The sequence below is a fragment of the Nannobrachium achirus genome, assembly GCF_963921795.1.
Source record: "Nannobrachium achirus genome assembly, chromosome: 20".
Lineage (NCBI taxonomy): Eukaryota > Metazoa > Chordata > Actinopteri > Myctophiformes > Myctophidae > Nannobrachium > Nannobrachium achirus.
Genome location: NC_137827.1, coordinates 46,212,934 through 46,238,275, shown reverse-complemented (window position 1 = coordinate 46,238,275; position 25,342 = coordinate 46,212,934). Strand labels below are relative to the sequence as shown.

The 25,342-nt window shown below is 45.5% G+C and overlaps 1 protein-coding gene across 1 annotated transcript; it reads left to right on the top strand.

Annotated features, from left to right (window-relative positions):
• Nucleotides 1-388: 388 nt before the first annotated feature.
• On the top strand, nucleotides 389-24,347 carry LOC308306204 (transcription regulator protein BACH2-like; the record flags this gene model as incomplete). The annotated part of the gene is made up of 5 exons (XM_080751101.1): nucleotides 389-736; nucleotides 8,677-9,022; nucleotides 9,813-10,948; nucleotides 22,401-22,607; nucleotides 23,775-24,347. The coding sequence occupies 5 exons, from the start codon at nucleotides 389-391 to the stop codon at nucleotides 24,345-24,347; spliced, it is 2,610 nt and encodes an 869-aa protein (XP_080607227.1).
• Nucleotides 24,348-25,342: the final 995 nt, after the last annotated feature.

Below are 25,342 nucleotides of genomic sequence, written 5' to 3'. Positions count from 1 at the left end.
ATCATTCATGCTGAAATACTAAAATATCTCAAAACACGGATTGAACACAAAAAATTACTCAGGATCTTGTTGATCTTGTCCCAAACAACAATAAAATAAAATCTGGTTGTCCCAGAGGTGAACTTGCCCTTTAAGTGAGAGGAGACGCTTAGACCTAGAGTCTCCTCTCACTCAAAGATATCAAGAAATCTCCTTGAATTCAAGGCTTCGTGGGGTGTATTAATTGATGGGTGAACTGCTGCTCCTTCATCACACTTTTTTTGGACAGCCAAGCACTCCAGAGTCCAAACCATTCATATCGTTTGAAAGCTGATTCTCTCTCTCTCTCTCTCTCTCTCTCTCTCTCTCTCTCTCTCTCTCTCTCTCTCAGGGTGTAAGCGGGAGAGGGATGTCGGCTGGCGAGGAGCGCGCCGGCGGCGGTGATGCCGCGGCGGGCGGGGGGCGGGGCCCGGGGGCGGAGCCAGCAGCAGCAGCGGCGGGCTCGCCAGCGCCCATGTACGTGTACGAGTCCAAGGTGCACTGCGCCAACGTGCTGCTGAGCCTGGAGGAGCAGCGGCAGCGCGGCATCCTGTGCGACGTGACGGTGCTGGTGGAGGGCCGCGAGGTGCGGGCGCACCGCGCCGTGCTCGCCGCCAGCAGCCGCTACTTCCTGCAGGCGCTGCTGGGACACGGCGGGGGAGGAGGAGGAGGAGGAGGAGGAGGCGAGCCCGAGCTCGTCATCAGCCTGCCAGACAAGGTGAGAGAGAGAGGGACCCGGGGGTTGTTAATAGGGAATTTAAGCCATTGCGGTTTTCAGGACGGCTCCGCTAGGCGGATGGATGGCGCTATCCCCGTAGCAGTCAAAATCGTTAAGCAAACAGCCTGTCGGCGACGGGTTCCCTCCCCTTTTACTGAACTCTTTGGTTCCCATGTCGACGCGTCTATGCAGCACCTGTTCGTGACGTTGTTGACGCTACGTGGAAAGGTAGTTTCTGCCGTAGTGGAAAGGGCTGCAACGGCAAACAGGTTTATCTATCGAGCACTGATCCATTTCCGGTTGCCGGAGCGGACTGCCGTGTAGCCGCCCTTGCTTAAAGTCCCTAATACCCTGTGTGTGGCGGTTCCCAAACCTTTTAGCTCAAGACCCAAAAGAGAAATTAGATGTTTTCCCGGGACCAAAAGCGTGCCCTTTTCTCAGGCACGTTACCCACGTTATTACTTTTATTTTCACTGTTGTATGTATTATCTGGTGTTACATTGCGTTATACTTGTTCGCGTGTCGGTTTTCACGAAAAATTACAAATAAAAACCCTGTTGTAGACCAATGCATTAGAAAAAACACAGCAGCTCATTATGAAGCCTCATGTTGTCAACACAGACAGTGTGACAGTCCCATGCCAAGTGTAATGGCACACTGCCTCTATACACCTGGCATTGGCACGAGTTAATGTGCATCCACGTTCTTTTTCGGTGGGGAACAGAGATGTGATTTCAACGTGGCATGCTGGGAATTCAGGATGATGACGAGCGTACACGTGTTTTCCGGCCATATAATATCTGTGAACGCAACCCAGATGCCAGCCTCATGTCAATGCCAGATGTAAGGTGGGCGAAGGGGGCTGCATGCAAATAATACATGAATACATGCAAATAAAAAGACGCCCATACACAGGGACATAATGTATACCGTATATGCATGCTTTTATGCTAGCGACATCATGGTGCAACACACAGCATAAATTAGCGGTGCTGGATTTGTATTTATTTTTTACTTAAAGAGTCATGAAACCCAAAAAAAACTAACTTTTTCTATAAATATATATTATATCAATGAGTCACTTGTGATAGGGAGCAATGATATGGTTCAATTTGCCCATATATAGGCTTGTGGACTCAGGGCGTTCTGCTGTCTCTGTAGCTATTTCTGTGTTCTTCCAGTTTCTGAGTAGAAAAGAAATATTTGGCGCCACTCATTACATATTTGCTCTCGGCGTACCATTAGTTCGGCGTGAGGTGGCTTATCTATTCACTCCTACATTTTAGAAACCACTCCTACATTTTAGATTTCTTTTCATATTCCGAATTCTGATAAAACAAATAAAGAGGCGAGGTTTCTCGCTCCTTTAAGTAACAAGTATCAATACTGCAACATAGAAATACTCTGTTAGGGCACGGTCACACCAAAGTACGGCCAGCGGATTCTCCCAATAACCAATGACAACCACTTGTCACTTCCTGAGTCTTGGGACGGTCCGCCTTCGACTCATCCGATTGGACAGAGGGGGAAAACAGTGCTTCAAGCATAAACGCAAGGTGTGCGCAGCACGCTGAAAGCTGCGCAAGACTATAAATCCACTCCACTCCCATTGAAATGCATTGGCGGAATCCACTCTCATACTAGGTAGAATATTTTTCCGGTGTGACCGTGCCCTTACAAGTAAAAGTCCGGAATTCAAAATGTACTTGAGAAAAAGTACAAAAGTATTGGTATCAGAATGTACTCAAACTTCCAAAAGTAAAAGTACAGTACTCATTAGGCAGAATGTCCTATTTCAAGTATGAAGTGTATAAACATCTTCTGAAAAAGCAGAACTCAAAAGCATCTCACAATGCGCCGCACCCTGACTAACTAAAGTTTTCAAATAAATGTAGTGGAGTAAAAGTATAATATTTGCCTCTGAGATGTAGTGTAGTGTAGTAGAGTAGAAGTAAAACTACTGATATACAGTAGGCAGGTAAAGCACAAAATACCTCAAAATTGTGGGCCTACCTACTTAAGTACAGTACTTAAGTAAATGTACCTATTACTTTACACCACTGCATAAATCCCATTGTTCTGTTTGGCGAAAACTCCCCTACAATATTGTCAGTATTCTTTTACCTGGAAGTCTCAAAAACACCTGGAATGAAAACAACAAAAATCACAGCAAAATACAACATAATTATGCAACATACATACATACCGTACGTACACTTAAATCCACAAAAACAACAACAACATTAAGAAAGCTATTCGACCATTTTAGCCTCTCAAGGCAAACAGTGACATGGCGTTTGACATCATGATTTTGCCGACGTCAAAGCCGTCTTGTGTACATTCTGCACTGAATGACACAAAAGGCCGGGTACTTTCTTTTGCCACTCTATACTATTGATACTCCCACATCAGAACAAAGGGATTTAAGTACAATGGAAATGTATTGTGTACTGTATTTATCCTTGACGCTTCAGCGCAAAGCATGCAACGTGTTTTTCCTTTTAACCGTGATGTCTAACAAATCAAAACAAATCAAAGAAAAAATACATTTATGAAGTTTCTCCTCAATTCTCTCTCTCTCTCTCTCTCTCTCTCTCTCTCTCTCTCTCCCCTCTCTCTCGATCACAAATAAACACAGACAGTCTACTGAAGCAATGTGATTCAGAAAGCATAGACGCGGGCGCTGCTGGTGAAAACATAAATAAAAGCGCACAGCACAGACTGGCTGTTGGCAGTATCATGTGGGTGTCTCAGCTCTCTCCATATAGGCTTCACGTTCTGTACCTTACACACGTTGCCTTGCAGGTACACAACACACACGCACACTCAGTTTTATAAATCACACAAGAAAACAGGTTCTCCTCAGGGAGAGTCACTGTACACAATAATCAATAGAGTCTCCCCACAGCACCTCGACAGCTGTGCATTGCCTGAAGGCGTGTGTGAGTTCACTGTATGAGTCATGCGCACAATAAAATACTGTAACGCCGGGCTGAAGGTGCGGTAGACAACGTTCAACCACCAGGTGTCGCACTTACGTCGCCTCTCTGACGCATATGGATCGTTATTTCGCACGCGCTTTACATTTCAGTTCTATTGTTTTTAGTTGTTGGTTGTGCTCTGTCCATTACATTGTTTTTGTGATAGGCCTAATATGTTTTCTATCTTTTTGGGGGGGAAAAGCTATTCTTTTATTCCACACCTTTGTAAAATGTCTGTGACGCATTGTTGTCTTTTTTGTTATATTTGTTAACTTAAAGATGTTACCAATATGACCTCTGAATGAACGGAGAGAATTGAGAACCACTGAGCTAGCCTCCTCTAGGTTCTCAACCTTTTCAGACAGTGACCCCCCCAAAAGAATCATATTTGAACTGGGGACCCCCCACCCTGACAAGCACTTGGAATTGTAGGAGTTGGGGCATTACATTTAGTTTGACTCGGTTCCACAGATACATATTGTGAAAATAGCTGATATAGATCGGCTATTTTCACATTTTTAAGTCTTTCTTATATTATTTTAAAATGTGGCCATTGTCTGACCAGTTTTTATTGTATAGTTTGTTGTTTACTTTTAATGCAGTAATGGTATTATTGTTATCATCATTATTATTATTATTACCCTTATTATTAGGGCTGGGACTTGAACTGATTCATTTTGATTAATTCATTACAGAAAATTCAAATGTAAAAAGAATTTACACATTTTAATAGTTTTTGCATCATAGAACCTTTCTCACTGGACAAGTTTCAGGTGTACCAATCATACCGATGCACCAATCAACAAACGACAAAGCCCAGTGCACGCAATGGGAGAAGAAGCCGATCAGACTGCTTATTTGGCCCAGTAGATGGGACATTTTGTAAACGAAAATGCATTTTAATTGAAAAAAATAAAAAAAAAATAATAATACACAGGTTAAATATTTACATAGCGATTAAACATGCGATTAATTTTGATTCAATTAATTACAAATCCTCCAATTAATTCGATTAATATTTGAATCGAGTCCCAGCCCTAATTATTATATCTTTTTTGAGATTATTAAAAAAATCTGAAAAGTCCTTAAATTGTCGCAAATCGCAATGTGACGTGTTGTGCGCTTGTAGATCTCCTATTTTAACTTTTGGAACGTTTAGTCTATAATGACCTGGCCAAAAGAGGGAATCGATTATGAATCGATTTTTCATTACATTATCAAATATAAAAAAATGTAAAAAATACAAATAAAAATGTAATCAACTGTCTGTTGCAACCCCTATTTGCCCCAGAAACACAGCCTGTCTGCCGCGTGGATCCGCCGCTACCGAGAACAAATCCGGGTGTGAACGCTCGCCAGGGACGTGCTGGGCCCCTGATTCAGCCCAGGAAAAAGAGTTGTAGAGGCCCTCATTGCGCGCTATAGAGAGAGATCTCTCTCTATAGCGCTGCTGCTACTCAAAGATTTGCCATTTCAGATCATGGCAAGTGACAAGCCAGTGGGCCAATTACATGAGTTATATTTCGTCGTTGTCGGGTGGAAACCTTGTATGTCCAAAACCGTTTGTTTTGTATTTATCATTTTAAAAATGATTTAAACTAGTGAAAACAGCCGATCTACAAGCACACAACGCCTCGCACCGCGAGGCGTTGTGTGCTTGTAGATCGGCTGTTTTCACTACTTTTGTGCGATGGCCTTGTAATGTATGATGAAGCAGGGCTTTGCTTTGCAAAAAAAATTTACAAATTTGAAACTTGGAGATACGAGGTTTCTGCCCGACAGTGACGATTTACTTTGTTGGACCTGGACCTGCCCGGGAATGAACCGGCCATTCGGGAGTTGTCCCTCTTTTCCCAATGGCCAGCACGTCCCTGACGCTCGCACAGCATTGTTGCGGAGTCTGTGGGCTTTCTGCTTCTGCCTCCGTCCGCCAGCCTGCAGGAGCGGAGCGGCGCGTCTGATCCCAGTGGCTGACATTAGCATATAATGGCCCAGATCTGTCATATTGATTAATATGTCTCTTTGACTCCACCCTCGTTCAGTAATCACCAGCAAACGCCTCCGCCGCTTTACGAGTCAAACTCCATCCTATATGCTGTGGTGGGGAGGCACGGCTTCACCTTCCCACCAGCCCACCCCCACCCACACAGCCGTGGTTCTCAACCTGTGGGCCCTGAGCCCACTGGTAGTCCGTGAGGATATTCCAACTAGGGGTGGGCGATATGGTGATAATTACCGTTGAGACGATACAAGGTCTCCACGATACACCTTTTCAGAGGTATCGTTTATATCGTGATACAAGGGATGGGGCCTTGTAAAAAATCCTGTTTAATCGTTAATACAGAGATTCATTGCAGAATTCAATTTAAACCTGTATTTTGGTCTAAATCAGTAGTTTTCAACCTTTAACATGTCAAGGTCTCCACTTAACTCAGTGTATCGTGATACAGCTTGGAAAAATATTGTGATATTGTATTTTTTCATATCGCCCACCCTTAATTGCAACAGGGCCCCCAAATAATTGGCAAAACTCTTAAGAGCTTATTGATAATATAACATCAGATAGACATAATAATAAAAATGCTCGCGGCCCACCCATCCTGACCCCTTAACAAGGCAGCCAGAAGTCGTCAGATGGACGAGACACGGATCGAAGATTTTCGAGATTTTCAAGTGGATCCTGTCTGATCAAGAGAAGGTTGAGAACCACTGATCTATCCACCTGTTTCTACCGTAATTTACAGTAGAATTATGTGCGGGACACATCCGGAGAACAGCTGACATACAAGCTCACACCGGAACCGCGGCACAATAAATATATTACTTTTCTCACGACAAATGCAAAACAAGGCGGGCACTTCCGAGTGACCTGCTACTGTAGGCCTCATGTGCGTCTGAGCTATAGCAAACTGCGATGGAGGCGCTGCAAGCACCTGCTAGTTTTGAATAATAAGACAAAATAAATGTCAAAAAATAGCACTACCGATTTAGAAGGCATTTGTAGAATTGGCCTCAGGTCTTAACAGGCTCAAATGAGCGCTCCCGATTTTTTTCTTTTTTTTTCTAGAATACTTTTTCCCAGGCTCAAATGAGCGCTCCTCCTATTATTATATATATTTTTTTCTAGAACACTTTTTCCCATGGTCATCCAGTCCACCAGGTGATGCTGTTGTAAAAAAGAATACTGGAGGACACCGCATCATACTCCAATTGAACAATGGATTCTGGGGTGATGCCGTCAATTACAATGTCCTCCATTCCCCCATTGATTCCCACTAAAAATTGGAAATGACTGCCCAATAATCAGCTCATGCTTTCAATCTCTCTTCACACCATCCACCCCTGCTTCTCTCTCTCTCTCTCTCTCTCTCTCTCTCTCTCCCCCCCCCCCCCCCCCCATTAGTCCAGTAGTGGTGGTAAGCGATTGTGGAGCCTATCGCCTGGCTCCCTTTGTGCTCTCCGAGAGTCTCGCTCCTGCGCGGGGAGGCAGCTGCTGATGCCAGCTGAAAATAGACTTAGACGCGCTTCTGAGCGCGGGCACGATTGCACGTACGGTATATGCGCACAGAGATGCACATACAGTGCACACATGCTTGTCCACACAGAAACACATACCTAATGTACGTACACACACCTGCCTTGCTGGCAAAAATATGCTAACAGAAAGCGGGGTGCGTGTGTATGTGTGTGTGTGTGTGTGGGGGGGGGTGAGCTAAGGGGATCTGAGCAAAGGGAGAAGATGGAGACAGAGATGAGGACGACAAGAGAACATGGAGAAGGGCATGCAGCGCTGAGTGACTTGTACAATAACACCATGGGTAGAGAGAGGTGTCAGCTCCTCTTCAGCCAGCTGTCATCATCACGCCGCCTCTGTTCCCCCACCACAAAAAAAAAAAGCTTCAATTCCAACATGGATCCAACCAGAGAATATTTGAGGCACCTGCCTATACTGATTGTAAACCCCCGGGCTCCACTGTGAGGGCAGGGAACGACGCTGTCTTTTTGGTGGAGCCCTGGGGTTAGAAAGCCTGTGTTTGTTTTCTTTTACGACTTGCATAAGCCACCTTTAAATTTAAGTTAAAATGTACTTTTAAGGGGAACACACACTGTCAAAACAAGGAAACTATTTCCAGGCCTTGCCGTACGGTGAAATGTCTGTGTTCCCCTTTACAATTTCCCTTTGTTTCCCGCTGGGATAATGGTCTAATGCAGGGGTTCTCAAAGCAGGGTCCGGGGACTCCCAGGGGCCCTATATGCATCAGCTGACATTCTCTGAAACCTTTTTGAATGTTTGTAACTCCACCAATCTTGTATGGGTTCCTTGGCACATGATCTGTTCAGATGGGGGTCCACGGCCAAGTACACATTCATTTAGGGGTCCTTATGACATGAAAAGGCTTGGGAACCACTCGTGTAGAGGGGAAAAAATGGAGGGGATCGAGTACAGAGCCCTGATAGAATGATATCATCTGACATTGTGTTCAGCTTCACAGCTTCACCCACAACCCTCCCACCCCACCCTTCTGCTGTAATTAGGCCTGTCGCCTAATCGCTATTATATTTCAGATGATCACAATTATTTTTGCTTAATCTTCATAATTGTTCCCATGTTGAGAAACGTTCCATTTTTAAATGTTTTCCAAAAATCGCAGGAATAGCATATCAACAAGCTTATAACGCATCACAAAACCTGCACAGGTTTTGTGATGTATTTATATATTGTATTTATATAATGTATTTATATATTTCAGTTATTTGTCATGTCTCTGTGCAATTTTCCATTAGGAAGCCTTAAAGGCCAAACAGAAATTACGTTTATTCATATACGTTCCAAATGTTATATGCCAAAAAAAACACTAAACCGTTAATCGCAATTACAGTATTTGTGTGACGATTAATCGTCAAGCTTCAATTCGGGACATTGGTGACACGTGACAACCGTCCACTTCCTCTCTCCAGGTGACGGCCGAAGGCTTCGCCCCGCTGCTCCAGTTCGCCTACACGGCCAAGCTGGTCCTGAGCCGCGAGAACATCCGCGAGGTGATCCTGTGCGCCGACTTCCTGGGCGTCCACAACCTGGAGGACTCCTGCTTCCGCTTCCTGCAGGCGCAGCTGCAGAACGACGGCCGCCACGACTCCAGCAACGGCACGGCGGACGAGGACCGAGACGACGTGGCGGGCGAGCGCGGCGTCTCGTCCATGGAGGTGCCGTTGCCGCCGCCGGGCGAGGAGTTTCCGTCGGAGGGCGAGACGGGCCGGCGGGCAGATCACCAAGCCGGCGGAGGGGCCCGAGTACAGAGCCCTGGTAAAGTAGAATGGAATGTCTGGATTTTGCTTAGAGATATGTTATATACAGTGGCGTCAGTTCAGCAAAAGCTAGGGTATGGCAAAGATGGGAGTCCTCATGGAAAAGAGGCATTTGGTATAACACAGTTCTATTGTGAAAATAGCAGATCTACATGCTCACAACGCCTCGTGCTGCGAGGCGTTGTGAGCATGTAGATCTGCTATATTCACAATGTCTGAAAAAAAAAAGAGTTTTGTCAGTTTTACCAGGTTTCTACGGTTTCTTGGGCTGGATATGGGAGCCTGGAACGGTTGTTCAAGTGCAGCTAAACTTGGCATGTTACAGTAGTAAACATGCCACAATTAACAATAATGCATTGCACCTGTGCAACCTGGGAATATACCATCTTGTCAAGATGGGGACAATAAAAGTGTGGAGAATATAATTATAATACCTTGTTAAAGTGACCAACAAAGAGATATTCATGGATTCATATTTAAAAGTAACTTTTATTTTCCCCCCTGGACCCAGGGTATGGCAGCTGCATACCCCTGCCATACCCAATTGACGCCCAAGGTTATATATATAGTTTAATTTATGTTAATCTATTAGTGAATACATTTTCTCCATTGACTTGAATGGGAAAATGCTCAACCAGTATGTTCCTACATTTTCAAACGTTTTCCAATAATTGCAGAATTAGCATATCAACAAGCTTATAACGCATCACAAAACCTGCAATTATTATTATTATTTTGTGAAGTTTAAAATGATTAAACGTGTCGGTAACTTTCTTTGTACGTTCCAGTGCCGCTGCCTGCCGATCTGCCGCGGTGTCCCAAGTACAGGAAGTACCAGTATCAGCACAACGGCGAGAGCCACCACTCCGAGGCGCTCCTCACCCCCTCCCGGATCAAGGAGGAGCCCTTCGGCTACGAGCTGGGAGGAGGAGGTGGAGGAGGGGACGGCAGGGAGGAGGGCTGTCCGCCGGAGCTGTGCCAAGAGGAGGAGGTGCTGGAGATGGAGCTGGAGGTGGAGGGGGGCCCCGTGGCGGCCGAGCGCTCCCCGGGGGGCCGGGGCTCGCCGTCCTCCTGCCTGCGCTCCTACCTCCAGAGGGGGGGCCTGGATCTGAGCGCCGTGCCCGGCTCCACCATCCAGCAGCTCCTGGCCGACAGGCTCTCCCTGGGCCGCTGCAGGGAGCCGCTCAGGGACAGGGACCCGTCGGGGGCGTCTCAGGGCCACTGCCAAAGGGACCGCAAGGGCGGCTCGGCGGGCGCTTCGTCGCCGCCTATTCCCGCGCACATCGCCTCCAAACCCGCTCCCTGCGACGGCTTCTCCAAGCAGGAGGCGGAGCTCGACCGGCGCAGCGTCATCTTCTCCTCGCCGGCCGGCGAGCAGCGCGGCGGCGTGCCGGCCCTCGGCTACGGCGAGCGGACATTCCTGGAGACGAGGGACCCACTGGAGGCCCCGAGGGGCTGCTCTCTCCCCGGCGGCCGGAGCTTCTCGCCGTCTCCCGTCTCCTCCTCCTCCTCCGTCGGCGCGGTGCGCGGGGACCGGCCGCGCCCCACCACCAGCTGCCCTGTCCCCATCAAGATGTCAGCCCGCTCCCCTCCCCCTCCTCCTCCCCTGCTGGAGCCCCGGACCCGCACCTCCAGCTCCTGCTCCTCCTTCTCCTACCTGGAGGACTCGCCCTCCAGCCTGCCCCAGTGTGACTTCTCCTCGTCGCCGCGCTCTGGCTGCGGCTCCGTCTCCGGGCTGGCCCACTGTCTGGCCGGGCCGGGCGGCGAGCAGCGCCAGGAGCTCGTCTTCTCTCAGGGCCGCGCCAAGATCAAGTGCGAGGTGCGCGGGTACGGCGCCAACGGGGCCAACTCCAGCGACGACTCAGGCTCCTTCTCGGAGGGAGACAGCGACATCGGCGCCGCCAGAGACTCCAGTTGCCCCGAGGTAAGTGTGTCGTTCTACACACTTCAGTATGACCCCTGAGGGAGGTGTGTGTGTGTGTGTGTGTGTGTGTGTGTGTGTGTGTGTGTGTGTGTGTGTGTGTGTGTGTGTGTGTGTGTGTGTGTGTGTGTGTGTGAGAGTGAGCGAGCATGTGTGCAGTCCTAGCCAATCAACCGCGACTCCATCCGCTACTTGTCTCCTACCTGTGACTCTGGCAGGGGCGGGGTTTCTTAGCCAAATGTAATATAGGAGGATATACTGTATATAGGTTTTTTCTACCAGAAAGAAAAAAGTAGTGGTGAATTAGTGAAAATAGCTCACAATGTGTCATGAATCTGCTATCTTTCATTAGTTCAGGTCCCCGTGAAACATTTCTCTCGCCTTTTGCGAGGAGTGGAATGCTCCCCGGTTTTTGGTAGATGCAGAATAGACCTAAATTTAGAGTGAACATTTTTAACTTGAATATTTGCTTCTGGGGGTCCCTGGAACAAATTATTTTGAGATGGGGGTCTGTGACCAAATACATATTTTGGGGGGAACTTGACTTGACAAAAGTTTGAGAACCACTGATATACTGTAGGCCTGTTCTACAAATGTATTTTTTCTGAAAAAAACTCATGTTGCTATTGAGTTAAAAATGTGTACTCTAAATTTGGGTCTGTTCTGCATCTAGCTTAAAAAAACCGGGGAGCATTCCACTCCTCGCTTCTGTTTTGGGTCTCTAGCTAAAAATAGGTTTGGGAACCGTACTGTGTTGCTGGATAACTTGGGAAAGGGTGGACAGATTCTCACTGAACTTGGTGGCAATGATCGGCAGACTGCCCCAAAGGTGTGGCTCACTGTTTTGGCTCAAAAAGGTCGAGAGACAAGGTGGTGTGGGTCAGTTGCCTTTGTTTAATTAGTGGTAAGCTTCATGTTTATGTTATACACAATAATGTTTTGGACTTAAAGGAGTAGTTCACCCCAAAATGAAATGTATTTTTCTATTGATTACTCACGCCATGAAGACTTGAGTTGTAATAAAACCTTTGTCTTAGGAATGTGACAAAAAACTGACACATATTGAACACAAGTCTCCATGGTGTCCGCCTTACCTCGAATCTCCCTGTGAATCAAAAGGTTTTTTTTACGCTCTATCGCTAAAATTAGATGTAGAGGAAATTCTCACCAAGCTTGAAAACATCCAAACAACTTTAGCTTATTTGCTTGTTCCTCTGTCCACAATCCCATTCGAGCGCTGAGCGCCAGCGGCATGAAAGCTAAATGCGCATCCCCCGCTTCCCCACCAGGTCCCAGTGGGCTTTAAACTTCAGGATTTCTTAGTGATTGCGACTGGTTTAGCTGGCCGTCTCCACCTGCGCCGAAGACCCATTATTCACCCTGGCTTTGAAGAAAAACAGGCTAATGATGGTTATTTTTGTATGACAGCATGTGAGGGTCTTCCTACAAATTGCTTCCGCGTGGGATTCCAGCGAGAGGTTCGGTGTCGTTGGACGCCGAAGTTTCCTTGAATCTCGTGTTAGGATAATGATGCTTTCATTTAAACTTCATATGATTAAAAAGGAGGAGATTGTGCAGTTTTGTGCACATCCCCACAGGTTCCTTAAACACGGTGCTTGACACAAAAAATGATCAAATGAAGAAAAAAACAATAGTTGCTCCCCTCAGTCTCCTTTCTTTTCTTTATTCTGTTAACCAAACAACAACCTTTCGCCCATATACTGTAGGGCAGGGTTCCCCAATAGGCGGCCTGCGGGCCATTTGCGGCCCGCGGGGGCCTACTGTCTGGCCCCCACCAACCCCAGTAATAATGGTGGTATAAGAGCAGCAACAACACTAGTATATCGTCGTTGTTGGGTGGAAATCTCGTATCTCCAAATCTGTACGTTCTTACAAGGCCGTCGCACAAAAGTAGTGAAAACAGCAGATCTACAAGCACACAACGCCTCGCACCGCGAGGCGTTGTGTGCTTGTAGATTGGCTGTTTTCACTAGTTTAAATCATTTTTAAAATGATAAATTGAAAACGAACGGTTTTGGACATACAAGATTTTCCCCCGACAACGACGAAAACTGTCGCTGGAGTAGCGGGAATGCCACCGTCGCCCCCTGCAATGTTGTGGCCCTCGGCTTGGTACCCTAGACATAATTCGGCCCTTGGGGAAAACTAATTGGGGAACCCTGCTGTAGGGCTTCATCAAGTTCTTGATGAACCCCTCCTTTTTCTTCATTTATTTAAACTTCACAAACACATGGAGTTAGATCCCCTAATTTTCTGAAATTGCCTCAGTGAGCTCAATTTAAAAAAAGAACAAAAGCAAGCTGTCCTAGATAGAACAAGAGAGAGATCATTTTTGGAGCCTGGAGTACATGACAGTCCTCGGAGCATTTGTGACAAGACGTGCTTTTGTGATAAGTGATGCTAATGTTTCTTGCTCTGCCAGAAGTTAAACGGCAGCTTATATTCAGGGCTTTGCAGATAAAATGCTGATCATGTCTCAACATTTAGAGTTTGAATTTAGGCATTTAGCAGACACCATCTCTTATCCAGAGAAGCACTTATAAAGTGCGAGATTGGAATAAGATGGCTTGAGTCCTAATCAGTAAATAACAGCGTAAATATTCACATAAATACTGTAGAGCACTGTTTCCCAAACAGTGGTTTGTGAGTAATTTGGAACTGCCATGGGATGTCCATCCGCTTCTTTTCAGTGGACAAAGAATTTCAGGTGAAGTGATGCCGACCCATGTGCCTAGCCATCTCCTGTTTCTGTGGAAAAAAGTACTCACATTTTTAAAGTAAAAGTATCAATACTGCAATGTAGAAATACTACTGTTACTAAACTACAGTCAATTCAAATGTACTAAGAAGTACAAAAGTATTGGTATCAAAATCAAAATGTACTTAAAGTACAAAAGTAAAAGTAGCCTACCCATTACGCAAAAGGCCAATTTCGAACTGTGCTACAGCTACACACATGGAACAGCTGACAGCTCATCCACACTGCGCGCGATGCGACGCAAGCGATGAAATCTCATTAAAATACATGTGTTTCAATGAGGATGTCCTGACCTACCGCGAGCGACGTCGCGGCACGACGTGACGTCGTCCACCCCTCCTGTTTTTGCTCGCAGAGTCCTCTATTTGAGCGAGGTTTCGCTGCGATGTCCATAGAAGTAAATGGCCATGTCCCGCCCCCAAACACTTTCTTAATTCATTATTCATTTGATTGGTTCAGGCTACGTCGCAACGCAATGGCCGATGCTCCATATGCGGACAGTATTTCGCAGGACATCGCATCGTGTCGCTCGCTCGCGTGCAGTGCGGATGAGGTGTGAGCCTTCATTAGTAGTATCATTGGTAACACCTGTGAAGGAAGTATGGAAGAGGCCCAATTAACCCATTTAGAACGGGTACACATTATTGTGTATCATTATTTTATGCTTTAACTATTAAAAAATAGCAGATATACAAGCTCACAGCTCACATCTGCCATTTTTGAAGAATCTTGAAAATTAGAATTTTGACCCGATTCTATAAGTGTCTTTTGAATCCTTCTAAGGTTTTTTTGAAAAACCTATGTTTCTATGTCAGCAATCTGGCTCAGCCATCAAAGAAAAGGTCATTTTCACTTAACTGGAGCTCAGTTAGTCTGTTCTTGAGAGACTACTAAGTCAGTGGTTCTCAAACCTTTTCATGTGAAGGACCCCCAAAATGATATTTATTTGGCAACGGACCCCCATCTCAAAATATTTAGCTCCAGGGACCACCCAGAGGCAAAATTTTAGTTACAAACGTTCGCTTTGAAGTTTGAAAATACATATATTCAAAGATTTGCACACATTTTCACGACTTTTTCAAAAATAGCAGATCTACAAGCTCGCAGCGTGGCACTCGGTGCCGCGCTGTGAGCTTGTATATCTGCTATTTTTCACTGGTTAAAGCATTCAAAATGTCCACTATGTCTGCTGTGACGTGCATAGAGCCTATTGAATTGTTATTGAGTTATAAGTAATGGTGAGGTATGTGTTGCTTGTGTCATCAACAAGTGGCGCATGGCTCTCTAGTGTGAACAGAAATGAATGAATCAGTGATATTCTTTCAAAGGGCCTCGTAGGTGTGATTTACAGCTCAGCCTATTCTTAGACGGCTTTGTCTCCTTGGAGAAATCGCACAGACACTCACACAAACACACATGCACTCGCACAACCACACTCGGTGGAATTGGAAGAGTGCTATGCCGTTGCCATAGTGATGGCTAAGCACATTCCATATCTGGTGGAGATGTGAGATGTGTTCTTCACTGACGCGGGCACACACGCACGCACTCGCACAGACGTGCACGCACGCACACTGACATACAGTATGCAGTATTAGCTATATTGGATTTTGTTTCTGTTCTGAAAGTGAGTCAGTATGGGGATGAGTAAGTACTGAAACGTGTGACAGAGGGTGACTATATTCAACATGCTATTTTCAGTACATATAGTCATGTAACTTCATTTCAATGACAAACTTTAGATGGGGGGAAAACATTGTCACTTCTCGCTATGGAAACCCATGAGAAAATTGACACTGATGTGCAGTGTGACACTTTGATCATTGTGTAGTTCATGGTCATTCTAGATACTGTTTTACCAAAGAATGTTATTTTTTTAACCGTTATATTATGCCAATTGATTCCTCCCCACTCACACTTCTGTGTTGTCACTGCTGTTGTGCTCTACTGACTCACCTGCCGGTGAGGAGCCCCCACCGGGAGGACGTAGAGTCTTCTCCTCCCGTCCAACACTCCCTGCTGACAGGTGCCGCCCCCAGCCCGAAGGAATACGTGCGGTGACTAATATCACCCTCCACCCTGCCCCCGGCGTCCGCAATTGTGTTTGTATACCATAGACGCTCATTGTCAATGCTTTGCCCATTAGTAAGGGAAAGTTAGCCTACTGCTACATCAACCTGGGAACTAAATCTAAATCACTAGCTTTCTTCACAAATGTGTTCATAAAGGTGTCTACTATCACCTCTGAACTTTGTCAAACCCAACTCCCTTGACATACTTTGTGGGAGCCAATCAAAGTTGGGGCTATCGGGATACCCAGGGCCTGGGATTAAAGGGGGAAAAATAAAAAATGGCCAATATGAACGTATGAAGTGTGTAATTAGGGTATTGTTGGGCTGCTGAATCCATTCCAACCATTAGTTATCAGTAAGAATGACTCCTTGGTCATAAAAAAGGCCTAATTGGCTAAGGCTTAGCCAATCATGTCATTCGAGTTCACCTGTGTCCTGTTAGTCTCTATGTTTTAAACCCTGTGTTTGAGTGTTCCTTGTCAGATTGTATCATGTTATCCTGTGTGTCATGTGTGATTACCCACCTGATCTTGAATAGTTTTCATGAATTCAAACCCTACTCCAACCCTTTTTTTTTATTGCCAATATTATATGTCTCATGGACACACAAAAGTAAGTGTGGCCTATATTTTATGGCCAAGGAGTCATTTTAACTGAAAACGAATGATTGGAATGGATTCAGCAGCCCAACAATACCCAAATTACACAACTCATACGTTCATATTGGCCATTTTTAATTTTTCCCCCTTTAATCCCAGGCCCTCGGGATACCCAATAACTTTGATTGGCTCCCACAAAGTATGTCAAGGGAGTTGGGTTTGACAAAGTTCAGAGGTGATAGTAGACACATTTATGAACACATTTGTGAAGAAAGATAGTGATTTAGATTTAGTTCCCAGATTGTAGTAGCAATAGGCTAACTTTCCCTTACTACATGGTGTAGTGGATTCAAACTCACAGCCTCAGAGGTAAACAGGCCACCACTGCGCCACCCAAGCGCCTCAAAGAATGTGTTTTACATCATAGACTTTTTCTGCGTGCCACTGGGGGCAGCGTGTCGCTGTTACTACATGTCATCTTTTCGACACCCGACTCTGACCCTCACCCTAACCCTAACCTCCGTGGAGTGAGTCGCTAACCCTCCGGTCGAAATGATGGTCGTTCGAAAGAGCGCGATTTCCCCCCACTGATGACTCACACCCCAGTACTTTATTTACAGTAGTACAGTGGTATGATGTTATTATGGCACATGACTCAATCATGACATTAACCCTAACATTTCAGCAACATCTCAAAGTAATTAATTAATGCAATGGCTTTGCACCGACATTAACATGCTACAGGGTGAGCACTAGCAGAACGCTTATAGCTTTTTTCATCTACAGATTGTCTATTTTAATTGTGGAGGAAACATCTCTCGCTCGCTTGCTCCCTCTCTCTGTCTCTCCTTGACTGCCGCCCGTCACTCCCTCGCTCAGTGCGTGCTGCTGCTATTTGCGCATCAATCATGGATTGCTAAAAATGAGTGTGAATGTGTCGGCTGTGCTGTCAGCCTCGTCAGGGTCAGGGTCATGATCAGACCCATCACGGGCACTGCTGCTCGTAGCAGCAGCGTTGTCTGCCTCGTCAAGTTCTGGTGCTGGGGTCTTGCTAGGGCCGTGGTGGGAGCGAAGACATTTCGCGTCTTTGCCGGCAGCCCGGCGGGTCTCGCATGGCGTCGCTGTTTCAGATCCTGGGGTCTGGCTGGCAGGCAGGGACGTGCAGAGAACGTTGGAGAGGCAGGGGCTGAAATTTCTAAAATAGCCTTTTGTTGAAAATATCGAAAACGGCAGACCTCCAGCAGTTGCCTGGTTAATAAACCAGACCGAACACAACAACACCCCCTGGCGGTAGTGGTGTTGTAGTACGGTCTGGAACCGATCCATTGAGATTCTATTTCCTCAACCAGCTTCAAGGGTTGGCCAATCAGGGTTGTATGTTTGGGGCACGTGGTTTGGGGCTCGCGTCACTAAGCTTTAGCCCGCCCCCCAGAAATGAAAGCTCTTCCTAAAATCCCAGACTCTCTTCCCAAAACAAAGTGTGTGATAGAGGCTGGCAACGCCAGGCAACTCCAGCAGACCTCCAAGCTCTCCAACTTGGAGGTAGGCTATTTTCAGTGCTTGATAGCACACTGAGCTAAGCATAATCAAGTCAATAGTGAAGATATGGCGTAACAGCATGGATTTCTACACAGAGAGGGCAATTCTGTCAACTAAAGATACTGCTTTCAAGTTCAGGAGAGTTTGGACAAATTAGACAATTTCTCTTGAATTCTGACTTCAGGTATGACATGGAAAGGGGGCACTTGCATTTCTTTCACCATAGTAAAAACTGCATTCATGGTCTGGAGAGGGCACTTTTTACAGACAGATAAAAGGGTAGGGGCTCAAGCAGGCGTGCCGACATTTAATGTGAGCTAATGGTAATGTGAAAGTTTGGCCGAGCGAGCACCCCCAGGAGCTCGTCATTATGCCTGGGAGCTTGAGCGACGGAGCACTCGCGTTATCGCCGCCCTTGTTTTACATAATGTAGGCCATACATAACGTGTGGGCTCTGTGCCGTAACTGTATTCCCAGGTTAGCCAACTCCTGTTTCTAGTTCCGGTTGAGCTTCCCAAACGCTTCTCTTGATTGGCAAATTTAAAGTGGGAACACACATGGCGCCTTCATAATGTACAGCTATAGTAAATTACATACAGTGGGTTAATGATAATAATGCTTCATAAATAATAATGCTCCTAATTATAAAAAGACAAGAAAAAAGCTGCACTTCTGTCTTTGACAAATCCTACCGTAGTTTAGATCACAGCATGCCTGTTTATAGGTGTGTGTGTGTGTGTGTGTGTGTGTGTGTGTGTGTGTGTGTGTGTGTGTGTGTGTGTGTGTGTGTGTGTGTGTGTGTGTGTGTGTGTGTGTGTGTGGTCCGCAGGTGTATGTGTGAGAGCGGGTTACCTGCATGCGCGCGCGTGAGAGCGTGCCCGTGTTCCATATTACTCCACTGTCTGTGTGTGTGCGTGCGTGCGTGTACATGTACAGTATGCTTGTGTGTGTGTGTGTGGTCTTGTCCTAGTTCCGTGCCCTGACCCAGTTGTCTTACCCAGAGAACGGACAGGCTCGCCACAGGACGCCCCGTAGCCAGGTGGAAGGTGTCCTGTCCCCCCAGCCCCTCCACCATCTGCTCCTCTCACCCCCCCCACGACCCCCCTCAAACTGGGACACTCTGCCCAGGCCAAAATACCCCCCCCCCCCCCCCTCTCTCATTGGCCACTGGGGGCCATTCCAGAAGCAACACACACACAGCGTTACACTAACTCACTTTAGAGCCGGGGCAATTAAACCGGAAATATGTTATGATCATAAATCATTGAAAAAAATATTCTGATTTTTAATGAATGTTCATTAATCATAATCCTGGCAAAGGTTTGAAATAGTTGTGATGTTGATCAGGGCTGTCACGATTACAAAACTCAGGCGATTAATAACGATTAATTGTCATAATAATAATAATTGCGATTAACGATGTAATTGGGTTTGACGTTGAACATCGGAAGGTATGAATGAAAAAAAAGGTATTTCTTTTTGACGTATAGGCTTCGTAAAGAAAAGTTGCACGAGGCAGATATGACAAATAATAACATACCTTTATATATCTATATTTAATTACTTTTATACTTTATACAATAGAAAAATCATAGTGTAAATAGCGATGCAACGTGTTTTGAGCTTGTAGATCGGCTGTTTCCAACCTCTTTTGGAAACGTTTTGAAAATATATGAACATTTTAAACATGGTAATGATTATGACGATTATGCAAAGTAATTGAGATTAGGCGACTATGTAAGGATTGTGACAGGCCTGATGTTGTTGCTGTCGTATCGCCCGGCCCTACCGTGCCTCACACTGATTCACAGCCACGTACAGAAGTGTAACCGACTTGACACCAGTCCTCCACACTCCAGCACACCTACAGCACATTCAAATGAAAACCAGAGCACTAGACAGAGAGAGAGAGAGAGAGAGAGAGAGATGAGAGAGAGAGAGAGAGAGAGAGAGAGATAAAAGGAGGGAGAGGGGGGCAACAGGAAACGAGAGAGGGAGGGAGGGAGGGGGGGTGAGAGAGGCAGAGAAAGAGAGAGGGAGAGAAAGGGATTACAAAAGGAGAGAGAAATGGGGTGGAGGGAACAACGCGAGGGAGAGAGAGAGAGAGAGAGAGAGACGTGGGGGATTTACGACTGTCTGAGAGCTCACTCTGTTATTCTAACCTTATTATGTGACGGGTAGGAGTCACTACGCTAAATATAGAAATGTATCGAGGAGAGAGAGAGAGAGATGGGGAGGGGGAGAGGAGAGAGAGAGACGGGAAGGGGGAGAGAGAGAGAGAGAGAGAGAGAGAGAGAGAGAGAGAGACAAAGAGGAGACGGAGGAAGAGACAAATGAACGGAGCCACATGCAGAGAGAGGTGGAAAGATGGAGGGATGAGGGAGAGAGATAGGAAGTCATACAGGGAGAAAGAGAGTCTCCTCTCCTATCCTCCCCTCCTATCCTCTCTCCTCCTTGTCAGAGTGAGTGACTTCACTTCCTGTACACAGACGACAGAGTGCCATTCATTCACCCTGATAGGTAGAGTTCATTAATTCAGTGGTTCTCAACCTTTTCAGGCCGCGACCCCCAAAATAACCATATTTAGACCCTCCCCACCACCCTGGCGAGCACTAAGAGTTTAGGCATTACATTTTGTACAAGACGGTTCTATTGTGAAAATAGCTGATCTACATGCTCACAACGCCTCGCAACTTGAGGCGTTGTGAGCATGTAGATCTGCTATTTTCAAAATGTTTGCCTCTAATATTTGACAATTTGGCCAATGTTTAATTTGTCATTTTAGAAATGTGCATAATCTGCATAATTATACCCTCTCTATACACTTAAACGTTATGTTGGTTTGTTTATTGTTGAGTGAGAAAACAATGTTGAACATTAATTTAAACATCTGGGGACCCCCCAAAATAATTTGGGGACCCCCCCTGGGGTTGAGAACCACTGCATTAACTGTAATGATAGCATTTAGCGGAGGCCTGTTCTGAAAACAAATGGAACATACATACGTAGCAGAATAGTCTTTGTTGTCCCTGAACATGGAAATTGATGTCAAGCTTGTTTTTTTGTTTTTTTTACCCATTAAGACATGATGAGGCTGATGCTACGAGTTCTAAATCTGTAGTTTTCGTGCTTTGAAGATCGCTCTAAAAATGTTCAAATATAGCAGACCCACCAGCTCGAAGCATGGCATGAAGTAGAGCCCTGTGAGCTTGTATATCTGCTCATTTTTTAATAACCAAGGCAAAGATCTGGAATGACACAGGTACTTTCCCGTGTTTTAATGGTTTGAAACAGCATATATTTTACAAAAGTGCGGGGACTGCCCATAAATCCGAAATCCCATTAGTCCTATATCTCATTAGTCCGAATTTAGTTAGGGTTCGGTTTTAGGGTTAGGTTTAGGTTTAGGCATAGTATTTTTCACCAGGTTAACAACACCAGATTCTGATTTCGGACCAATGCCATGGCACCAAAAGTGCAATACATGACACAATACACATTATCTTTCGTCTTAGTGTTCATTTTATCATCTGTGTAGACTTAATGTATAGATTCCTTTGGATTTCCTGTAGATTTCTAATGTACCTAAAAAAATAAGTGGTAACTGCCTTGATTAATGTCAACTTTCATGTCATTTATGACAGTTAGCTTAACAGAGACATCACATTATGCATTAGGCAAGTTTAAACTGAATTGAGGCGTCTCTGTGATGTCAGTATGTCAACTCAACATCAATTATTTACCTCATCCAGCCCCTGATTACAGTGTCACGCATGTTAGCATAGTGGCATAACAAATCAGCCTGGAATGAATGAAGGCTGCCTTTCACATAAACTGAGCCCATGAGTTGCAGCGAATGTGATAGACTGGTTTATAGTGACACCTAGTGGGTGTAGGGGCACATTGTCCTTCATTCAGTAACATCAGGTCTCTGGCATATATAACTACTACTAAAGGAACAGCCACAAGGAAAATAAGTTGTTGTGCACTGGTTCTCAAACTTTTAAGTCAAGGACCCCCAAAAACACTTATTAGCCCACAGACCCCCATTTTAAAAGATATTTCAATATATTTTGTAAAATCTGTGTTAATTTAACTCTGAGACAAATGGACCCAAATGTTCCTGTTAGGGACCATTTGGTTCCACTCTAGTTACAGACCCATAAGGGTAAATTTGGTTCCTATCTATGATTTAGCTGGGGACCCCCTGAAATTCCCTCAAGGACCCTAACCCGAACCACTGAAGTAGTGTACTATTATTAGACTTTTCTTTTCTTTTCTTTTCTTTTCGTTTCTTTTCTTTTCTTTTCTTTTCTTTTCTTTTCTTTCTTTTGGAAAATCTTGAAAAGTCTTTGAAAAATCTTTTGAATTAGGAAATATCTTGAGAACCACTTATTCAGAAGGCATGAGTAGAATCGGTCCTCTTCTAACCCCGGTGTTGAACCATATCCCCCCCCCTCCTCCAGGTGAAGCTGCCCTTCCCGGTGGACCAGATCACCAACCTGCCCCGCAACGACTTCCAGATCCTCATCAAGATGCACAAGCTGACCTCGGAGCAGCTGGAGTTCATCCACGACATCCGCCGCCGCAGCAAGAACCGCATCGCCGCCCAGCGCTGCCGCAAGCGCAAGCTGGACTGCATCCAGAACCTGGAGGTGGAGATCCGCAAACTGGTAGGCAGCGGTGGGAAACCTACTCAGAGCACGGTCACTACTATGCACTTTTATTCTATCTACAGCAGGGGTGGGCAACTTTGATGATGGTGAGGGCCACTATATTTCCACCTTCACTCCAGAGGGCCACATAGCATATTGCTACGTCGTACTTTGTCATTCTAGTATCGCATACAATACTGCGATGCGTTTTGAGCTTGTAGATCTGCTATTTTTGCTTATTTTGAATTGGAATCCTGAATAATGTTTTTTTATTTCTTAATTGGAATCCTGAAATGTAACTTTTTGATTTAATTTCAAACGCATTTAGTTATATACTCATGTTAACTTTATGAACCTAAATACAAATACATTGGACATAAAAAAAATACATTTTAATACTACTATACAACTAGTCATTAAGCTACTAATATACTAGACTGACAGAATTAAAGCAGGTCATGTTTTGAATTGTAACGGCTGAAATCAATAATATATCAGTATTCTGGTATTAACCTGCGGGCCGCATTAAGTGAAGGTGGGGGCCGCATGTGGCCCCCGGGCCGCCAGTTGCCCATGTATGATCTACAGTATAAGGGTGCATTTCAAAGGGAATGGAGTGGTTGGCCATTTGAGAATATCTGCACAATGTGTGGTGTGACCGTGCCCTTAGGGTACGGCGTCGGTCACACCAAACTACCTATGAGAGTGGATTCCCCATTCCGCCAATGTATTTTAATGGGAATGGAGCAGTTTCACGCCAGTAGGGGATTTCTGCAAAAAAAAAAAAACGCTTTGTTCCATTGAAATGCATTTGTGGAATCGAGAATCCACTCTCATAGGTAGTTTGGTGTGACCGCAGCCTTACAGGGTTAAAGTCTGTAATTAAAAATTGACTTGAGTAATCATGTATGTTTTATAATAATAATCAAAATCTACAAAGTAACTGGTAACTAAAGTATTAAAAATAAATGTATTGGAGTAAAAGTACGACATTTACCTCTGAGAAGTAGTGGAGTATAAGTAGTAGTGGAGTATAAGTAAAATTACTGATAATTGGAAACTCTCCGATGAAAAGTTTGGTGGTCGGAGACAGTATAGACAGGCATTTAAGTTAAGGCATAAGAGCTGGCTGGTACTTAAGACAATCAAAATACAGCCCTCAGCCCTTCGTGTCCTTCCTGACAGGTGTGCGAGAAGGAGAAGCTGCTGAGCGAGCGCAACCAGCTGAAGGTGTGCATGAGCGAGCTGTGGCAGAACCTGTCCTACCTCTCCCAGGAGGTGTGCAGGGAGGTGCAGGGGAGCCAGGACAAGAGCACCGCCCTCTCCGCCCATCAACAACAACAACAGCAGCAGCAGCAGCACCACCCAGCCCTCCATCACCAACACCACACTCCCCCGGGCGCCGTCTCAGCCAGCATCGACCTCACGTCCAACCCGGGGTCGCCCGCCGAGTCCGAAGAGGAGGAGGAGGAGGAAGAAGAAGAGGAGAGGGAGTCTGCGTCGCCACGCGGCCGAGACCTGTGTCCCGTGGACGTGGGTCGTGGTGGCCAGGCGGGGCAGGGGGATCCATGCGGGGGAGGGGTGGTGGAGGGGTCCGGCGGCGGCGACGGTCGTGGTCAGAGGGATCGGGGGTCTCCCCCGGGGAGCGGCTCGAACGTGGACGTATGTAGCCCCCCCGCGGTGACGGTGGATTTCTGCCAGGAGATGACTGAGAAATGCACAACGGACGAACAGGAGATGATGGGAGACTGCACTTAATGGTTCAAAAAAAGGTGGCTTTGTCCAAGAAACACATAACTTCCTCTACCTTGATATTTGAAGTACATTTGTAGTTGTGGTTTTGTTTTTTGTTTTTTTGTAAAGGATGACACTAGAGTTGTCTTATCAGCAATACTGTTCAACAGGTATTTTTTTGGACTGGTTACAATAATAACCCTGGCAGCTTTCTGTCTCTCTGTGTCTGTCTGTCTCTCTCTCTCTCTCTCTCTCTCTCTCTCTCTCTCTCTCTCTCGTCTCTATCTATCTTTCTCTTCTCTGCTTCCCTCCCGCTTTCGCGCATCGCGGGAGGTTAAACTCAGGAATTCTTAGAATGTTCACCAATGTCCATGTTAAAAATGTACATGCACTTTACTTTAGAGTCCTGTTGGTACTTGATAATTACGTTTTTTTATACAGTATATATATATACACACATGGGTCCAATTTAATCTAATTTTTAATCTCATGGCACTTAGTTCTGGCGTACAAATTCAAAGTACGAGTAACATTCATTAAAAGCCTATCAAATAGGCTCTTGTTGTTTCATTTGAATGAGCATTTTGTTCAGTAAAGTGGTAATTGTCCAGTGACACAGGACTTTAAGGTAAAATGTTACCAAAGGTAATGTATTTGTAAAATTGTACATTGAAGAAGAAATCATCGGACGAACTCTCATTATGCAACGTTTCCTTTGTCAGACTTTAACTTTTTTTTCCTCACCCCCCGCGCCCTTGTTAAACATTCCTCTTCTGCCTTCTTCACACATGTGCTGGGAGCGAAGAGCGACGCAGGGATGGGTTACTGTAAAACCAGAGGAGAAGGACAAAATGCATGTAATGTTGTTCTTTGCCAGAACCTTGCACAGCTACCTGGCCGCCATGATATACAGCACGTACTGTATGTCATCTCTGTCGACTGGGAACCGTATAATACTATGTCCAAAACTGTTTTTTAGGGTTAAGCACCAAACAAGTTGTCCCTTCGCGGATCACCAG